The sequence below is a fragment of the Phacochoerus africanus genome, chromosome 1 (assembly GCF_016906955.1).
Source record: "Phacochoerus africanus isolate WHEZ1 chromosome 1, ROS_Pafr_v1, whole genome shotgun sequence".
Lineage (NCBI taxonomy): Eukaryota > Metazoa > Chordata > Mammalia > Artiodactyla > Suidae > Phacochoerus > Phacochoerus africanus.
Genome location: NC_062544.1, coordinates 120,424,792 through 120,432,084, shown reverse-complemented (window position 1 = coordinate 120,432,084; position 7,293 = coordinate 120,424,792). Strand labels below are relative to the sequence as shown.

Genomic DNA, 7,293 nt, shown 5'->3' with positions numbered 1-7,293 from the left:
CCTGAATCTTCCCTCAGCCTCGAGTTAGACCTTTGAGTCTGACTTGGGGTCCCTGCGCTCCAACACGCAGGGACGTGCTCTCGGCGTGCACTGTGCGTGCCAGGAACCGCCCACCTTCAGCAAACTTGATCCGAGTGGGCATCAAGCCAAGCTGACGGACCACCCCCGCGCCTTCTTGGCCCCGCCCCTCGACCCTGACGCCATAGGGGGCGGGGCACGCAGGCGCCGTGCCCTGCCATTGGCCGGCACCGGCGGGGAAGAGCTGGCCTGACTCTTCTGCAGCCCCGCGGTGTTGTCATTCCTTGGCGACTAGAGGACACGTTCAAGATGGCGGTAGTGGCTGGGCTGGTGCGGAGGCCCCTGGAGCAGGTAGGCAGCGGCTTACTGGCCCCAGGATCCTGCGCGATCCCTGCCATCCTGCGTCCCCTCTAAGCATCCTTTTTCTCCCCGCAAGGTCTCCGGGCTGCTGCTGAGGAGGCGCTTCCACCGCACGGCGCCGGCGGCGCTGCAGGTAATTGGCCCAGACGCTAACCGGACAGGGAGGGGGTCCCTCGTCCTGGGGCAGAGGCTGGGGTAGCATGTCAGCCGCGCAAGGCTCATTGAAATCAGATGGCCGATCTAGTTAGACTCCATACTTCTTCTCTCACCCCCTTTAAAATGTACTTTTGTAGTAAAATACAAAATTTCCCATTTAAACTGTATGTTCAGCGGCACTAAGTAATTCACCATATTGTCCGTTCACTACCAGAATTTTATCATCCCAAACAAACTGTACCCATTAAACAATAACTCCTTATTTCCTCTTAGCCCCTGGTAACCTCTTTTGTACCTTCTGTGTATATGAGTATCTATTCTCAGTACCTCCTGTAAGTGGTAAATAAAGATTTGTCCTTTATCTGATTTGTCCTTTTTCTGGTTTATTTCACCATGTTTTTAAGGTTCATCCATGTTGTAGAATGTGTCAGAATTTCCATCCTTTTTAAGGCTAATATTCCGTTGTAGGCATATACATTTTGTTTATCCATTCATCTTTAATGGACCTTTGGGTTGTTTCCACCTGTTGGATTTGTGAACAGTGCTGCTGTGAACATTGGTGTGCAAGTATCTGAGCCCCTGGTTTCAGTTCTTTTGAGTATATAGCTAGAAGTGGAATTGTTGGATCATATGATAATTCTGTGTTCAACTTTTGAGGAATTTCCTTCTCTCTCCTTTTTATGTTACTAGAAAATTCTACCAACCTGTGTGATAAAATAACTCTTAGATCCTGAAGGCAACACGTTTGGCAGTACCAGGCACTTAGTGAGTGCTCAATATGTAGTATAAGCTTATTTGACGTTCTCTGCCTCTACAATATACTACATGTGGAAATAAAACTACCTAGTATACTTTTTTTCTTTGTTTTTACAGCTGCAGCTGCAGCATATGGAAGTTCCTAGGCTAGGGGTCCAATCAGAGCTGCAGCTGCAGGCCTGTGCCACAGCCACAGCAACACTGGATTCTAGCTGCATCTGTGACCTACACTGCAGCTTGTTGCAATGCCAGATCCTTAACCTACTGAGCAAGGCCAGGGATGGAACCCATATCCTCATGGACACCATGTCGGGTTCTTAATCCACTGAACAACAATGGGGACGCCCTAAGTCTACTTTGTACGTAGTAATCAACCCATCTATGAGCTTATCTGGCCAACAAGCAGATTTTTTTTTTTTTATGGGTAAGAAATAGATTTATTAAGATAGGATGCTTGTGAGAGGTACAAGTAGGTGGGCAAAGAAGCACTGCCTGCAAGCAGATTTCTTAAGCCTAGGTGCATGTCAAGAAAAGTGTTTAATGTATTTCTCATTTACACATCCTATCAAAGACTGGCTGTGAGTGATAGAAATGTTACTTTTAGAATTCTTTGAACTTTTTTTTTGTCTTTTTAGATAGGATTCTTTGAACTTTTAAAGAGAAGCCTGTTCTAGTGATAGTTTTTATATTGTATGCTGTGGGCAGCCTAGGTAAAGGGAGAGAATCTCAGTGGTATCCTAAGTAATCCTATAGCTCATTGACTGCTTTCCCATACCTGTGACAGGTAACAGTTCGTGAGGCTATAAATCAAGGTATGGATGAGGAGCTGGAAAGAGATGAGAAGGTATTTCTCCTTGGGGAAGAAGTTGCTCAGTATGACGGGGCATATAAGGTAACCAAGATAAATGAAAGCTATACAGAATTGAGGTGGCCGTTTGCCGCCAGAACACTCAAAAGTAATGGGGTCGTTGCTTCATTGTAGGTTAGTCGAGGCCTATGGAAGAAGTATGGAGATAAGAGGATCATAGACACTCCCATATCTGAGGTAAGCCTTTCATCAGGAAGCAGGCCTTTGAGGAGGCATGTCTATTAAAGTGTACACTCTAATAATTTTTGTGGATTTTTACTTATGTTTGTGTTTCACTTTATAGATGGGCTTTGCTGGAATTGCTGTAGGTGCGGCTATGGTATGTTGTCTTTATGAATCTCATCCAAAGAGATTTCTTTTTTTATTTTTATTTTTTTGTCTTTTTGCCATTTCTAGGGCTGTTCCCGCAGCATATGGAGGTTCCCAGGCTAGGGGTCTAATCGGAGCTGTAGCCACCGGCCTACGCCAGAGCCACAGCGATGCGGGATCCGAGCCGAGTCTGCGACCTACACCACAGCTCACGGCAACACCGGATCGTTAACCCACTGAGCAAGGAAAGGGATTGAACCTGCAACCTCATCATTCCTAGTTGGATTCGTTAACCACTGAGCCACGACGGGAACTCCCAAAGAGATTTCTTTTAACGTGACCTTTTAAAAACATTATTTGAATGTTGGAGGAGTAAAGTGGTTGCTACTCTTCATTGTTGTTTCTTGTCTTTTTAACAATCATGTTTTTGATTTGACAGGCTGGGTTGAGGCCCATTTGCGAATTTATGACCTTCAATTTCTCTATGCAAGCCATTGACCAGGTTATAAACTCAGCTGCCAAGACCTATTACATGTCGGGGGGCCTTCAGTCTGTGCCCATAGTCTTCAGGGGGCCCAATGGTGCCTCAGCAGGTGTAGCAGCCCAGCACTCACAGTGCTTTGCTGCCTGGTATGGGCACTGCCCAGGCTTAAAGGTGGTCAGCCCCTGGAGTTCAGAAGATGCGAAAGGACTTATTAAATCAGCCATTCGGGATAACAATCCAGGTCAGTAGATTGACCCGTGAGTCACTTTTGAACATTAAAGAACTAAAATGAAATATCTGCATAGTAGGCACCATTGAAAACTTCTACTTAGGCTTAGACGTATCATATGAAATGTTAATGATTTACAGGCAAAGTAAAGATGGGGGAAAATGTGTTGTTTTTCTTATTTCTGACTTATAGGGGGCCAGTTAGGTAAAGGAGAAATATACTGCATGCTTACAACATTGGTTTATCCCCATAGGTAGGATTGACCAGTCTGCAGATGTCAGTACTTAAACCATCCCCAGGAGGTGATAGGCACAGGGCACATTTAAACTTCTCACAGAATGTGAATGACAGTGTTGTATTTGGTCATGCAGTTTTGTTTAAATATTTCTATTTTGCAGTGGTGGTGCTGGAGAATGAATTAATGTATGGAGTTCCTTTTGAACTTCCCGCAGAAGCTCAGTCAAAAGATTTTCTGATTCCTATTGGAAAAGCCAAAATAGAAAGGCAAGGTGAGAATAAGAACTTAGTATACATTTAAACATTACTTGTTATCTGTCTCCTCTATTTATATTGGTCAAATTCAGTCCAAAGTTACTGCTTTTTTACTTTGGGAAATTTTAGCATGAGTTCAAGTTAAGAATGTGTCATGCCTTGATTGGGAATACATTTGTGCTCTTCTAGATCTCAGTCCAGTGGATTTGTATTTCATTTGTAAGGCTGCAACATTCCTTATCTCACTGGAGTAAAGTGGAGTTTAATATCTTATAAATGAACAATAGCCATAGCTGGCTACAGAGCAGGACTGTGTCTTTAGTTTCAACCTGACTTTTCATCTGTAACTGCTTTGTTTCAGGGACACATATAACGATAGTTTCCCATTCAAGACCTGTGGGCCACTGCTTAGAAGCTGCCACAGTGCTATCTAAAGAAGGAATTGAATGTGAGGTGAGTTACATGTGGGATGGATATGAAGGTGATAAAGTAAACACACCGGTTGCCTATAAAGTATTCATTCTTGGGAGCTGCCATCGTGGCCCAGTGGTTAACAAATCCGACTAGGAACCATGAGGTTGTAGGTTTGATCCCTGGCCTTGTTCAGTGAGTTTAGGATCCAGCGTTGCTGTGAGCTGTGGTGTAGGTCACAGACGTGGCTCAGATCCAGCGTTGCTGTGGCTGTGATGTAGGCCGGCAGCTTCAGCTCCGATTAGACTTCTAGCCTGGGAACCTCCATATGCCTCCAGAGCAAAAATACAAAAAAAAAAAAAAAAATACTAGTATAATAAAAAACAATGTGAGGTGAGTGTTCTTACAGAATTGGAAGGGTTCCTTTAAATTTAAGATCCAGAAAAAGGAGCTTGAGTTCTGTTACAGGTTAATTAGATATATAAAATCTTGCTTTGTCGCTTAGTTCTGCCTCTGCTTAAAGCTAAGAACCTACTTTTCAAATACCTAGCTTTTTACCACCTAGGTTCTGGATCTTTTTATTTAGTATCTGCTTTGTGTCAAGTTAAGATCCAACCTTAGCTATTGGTTGGGAGAAGAGAAAACTCAGAAAACACTGAGTCTGACCCTTTCGTATCCAGGAAGTACCACTTGCTAGTTACATTTGGGCAAGATACATACTCAAAACCCCAGTGTCACAGTTCCCTGGTGGCTCAGCTGGTTAAGAATCCAGCATTGTCACTGCTATGGCTCTCAGCACTGCTATGGCACAGGTTCAGTCCCTGGCCTGGGAACTTCTGCATGCTGCAGGCGTGCCCCCCCCCAAAGTAAATAATTAAATCTCAGTACCATCAGCTTTAAGATGAGGATAATACATTTACTTTCCCATCAGGATGGTTGTGAGAACTATACTTGATATAGTGCCTGGTACATGGTAAGCAGACACATGTATGATTTTGGTGAGGAGGAAGTTAAGGCCAAGGGAGGATAAGTGAGTTCTGTAAGTTAACAGAGCTGCTTGTAATACAGATAAAGATTTTTGTTTTAGTTACAGTTTTCCCATTGACGTTTTGTTCACGAATAGGCAGATTCGTTTTCCGTAGGGCCACAGATTAACAGGGAAAAAGGAAGTGGTATTATGGGGATAAAACTCTTTGTGAGGCAGTGGCTCCATAAAGCTCATTTGTTACATTATCTACTTAGGTGATAAATATGCGAACCATCAGACCAATGGACATTGAAACAATAGAAGCCAGTGTCATGAAGACCAATCATCTCATAACTGTGGAAGGAGGCTGGCCACAGTTTGGAATAGGAGCTGAAATTTGTGCCAGGATCATGGAAGGTATTTCAGAGAAACTGATTCCAGGATAGTCAAGCTGTAATAAACATTGTGTTAAAGGACAAAAAGATCAAAAGTCAGAGGTGGTCAAATGACTTGAATTTTCAACATGTCAGCTTGCTATTTTTCCTTTGAGTAAATGTTTTAAAAAGCAAAACCAAAAACAGTTCCCCATAATTAGTATTCCTTTAATTCAGATTTTCCTTCTTTGGTCAACCATACCTACTGTGCTGGTTTTTCTTGCCTCTTAATTTGAGCCTCCTTCCCTCCTAGGCCCCGCATTCAATTTCCTGGATGCTCCTGCAGTTCGAGTCACTGGTGCTGATGTTCCTATGCCTTATGCAAAGATTCTGGAAGACAACTCTGTACCTCAGGTTAAAGACATCATTTTTGCAATAAAGAAAACACTAAATATCTAGTTTGGACTTGAATTTAAAGTCATTGGGATTTACCTAAAATGCTTTCTGGATTGTCTTGTTAAGACCTTTTGATTCATGAAGTTATCTGTAAGGCAACAACACAGATGTTTTTGTGCTGGGAAGAACTTTAAATGTGTTTGTGGAAAAATTTTCCACTCTCCTGCCTAGGTTCCCTGCTATTTTTATCTGTTACAATTGCCTTGTTCTTTGAGGAAGATTAATGTAAAATTCTGCTCTTTCACTAAAAGGATAAGGTATGAATGTGATAGAGTCCTGATGAAAGATATATCCAAAAAAAGATAACATATGTAAAAATAAAAGCATATAATCTACATTTACTGTTATTGTTTTGATAAGGAATAAAGGAATTCCTAATTCTAACTAATTGTATTTCTATATTCTTAAAACAATAAATGCTGGGTGGAAGTATTAAAATTGTTAATTAGTGCCATCAAGAACTAACCACTAATCATTAATCACCTAGACTGCATCACTTAGAACAGGAACTTGTCCACCAACTCTTCAAATTCTGCCTAATTCTGGTAGGTTCCTTTAAAGTAAAACCAAGGGATTCCTTGGTGACTCAGCGGGTGGCTCACTAGCCTTGTTTGATCCTGGCTTTGATCCCTGGCCTAGGAACTTCTGCGCTCTTTGGGCATGGCCAAAGAAAAAAAGTTAAACCAAAATCCACGCTAAGTATTTTTCCCATTGCCAAAAAACAGACATTCTGCCACACACCATCCTCTTAAGAAGGTGGGATAGAAAAGATAAATTTAAATTAGTTATATCCCATTGAGGCTCAGCAGTTTAAGAACTCAACTAGTATCCACGAGGATGCAGGTTTGATCCCTGACCTCGCTCAGTGGGCTAAGGATCAGACATTGCTGCAAGTTGTGGCTTAGGTTGCAGATGCAGCTTGGATCCAGTGTTGCTGTGGTGTAGGCCAGCAGCTGCCACTCCAGTTAGACCTGGAAACTTCTATATGCTGCAGGTGCAGGTGTGGCCCTAAAAAGAAAAAAAAAAAATTAGTCATAGAAGCACACGAATGATAGCTAATTAAAAAAGGAAGTGAACCTCGTTAGCTCTTATTGAGAGGGAAAATATGACAAAAGAAAATAGGACAGGTGGGAAGGAAACTTTAGGAATACCGTATGGATCTATTCACACAAGGTACTACAAAAACTTGTCATTTAAAATAGCTAGCTAAGCTACAAACAACGCATTTTCTTGACATGGTTTATTTTAATAAAAAATACAGCTGAATATTTATCACAGATTACATGAAACTATACACAATGATATTCTCTGCATAGTAACCAACACTGATGTGTATAACTTGAATTTTTAGATGGATTATTTATAATCCTTTAAAGTGCAATTTAAAGGTTTAAGCAAATCATAAAGGATCTT

At 41.9% G+C, this 7,293-nt stretch overlaps 1 protein-coding gene across 1 annotated transcript; it reads left to right on the top strand.

Annotated features, from left to right (window-relative positions):
• The first annotated feature begins 230 nt into the window (after positions 1-230).
• PDHB (pyruvate dehydrogenase E1 subunit beta) lies at positions 231-6,264 on the top strand. Its single transcript, XM_047778159.1, has 10 exons — positions 231-369; positions 455-511; positions 2,075-2,182; positions 2,273-2,335; positions 2,442-2,477; positions 2,907-3,192; positions 3,579-3,689; positions 4,034-4,125; positions 5,326-5,467; positions 5,738-6,264. The coding sequence occupies exons 1-10, from the start codon at positions 328-330 to the stop codon at positions 5,881-5,883; spliced, it is 1,083 nt and encodes a 360-aa protein (XP_047634115.1). The 5' UTR covers positions 231-327; the 3' UTR covers positions 5,884-6,264.
• Positions 6,265-7,293: the final 1,029 nt, after the last annotated feature.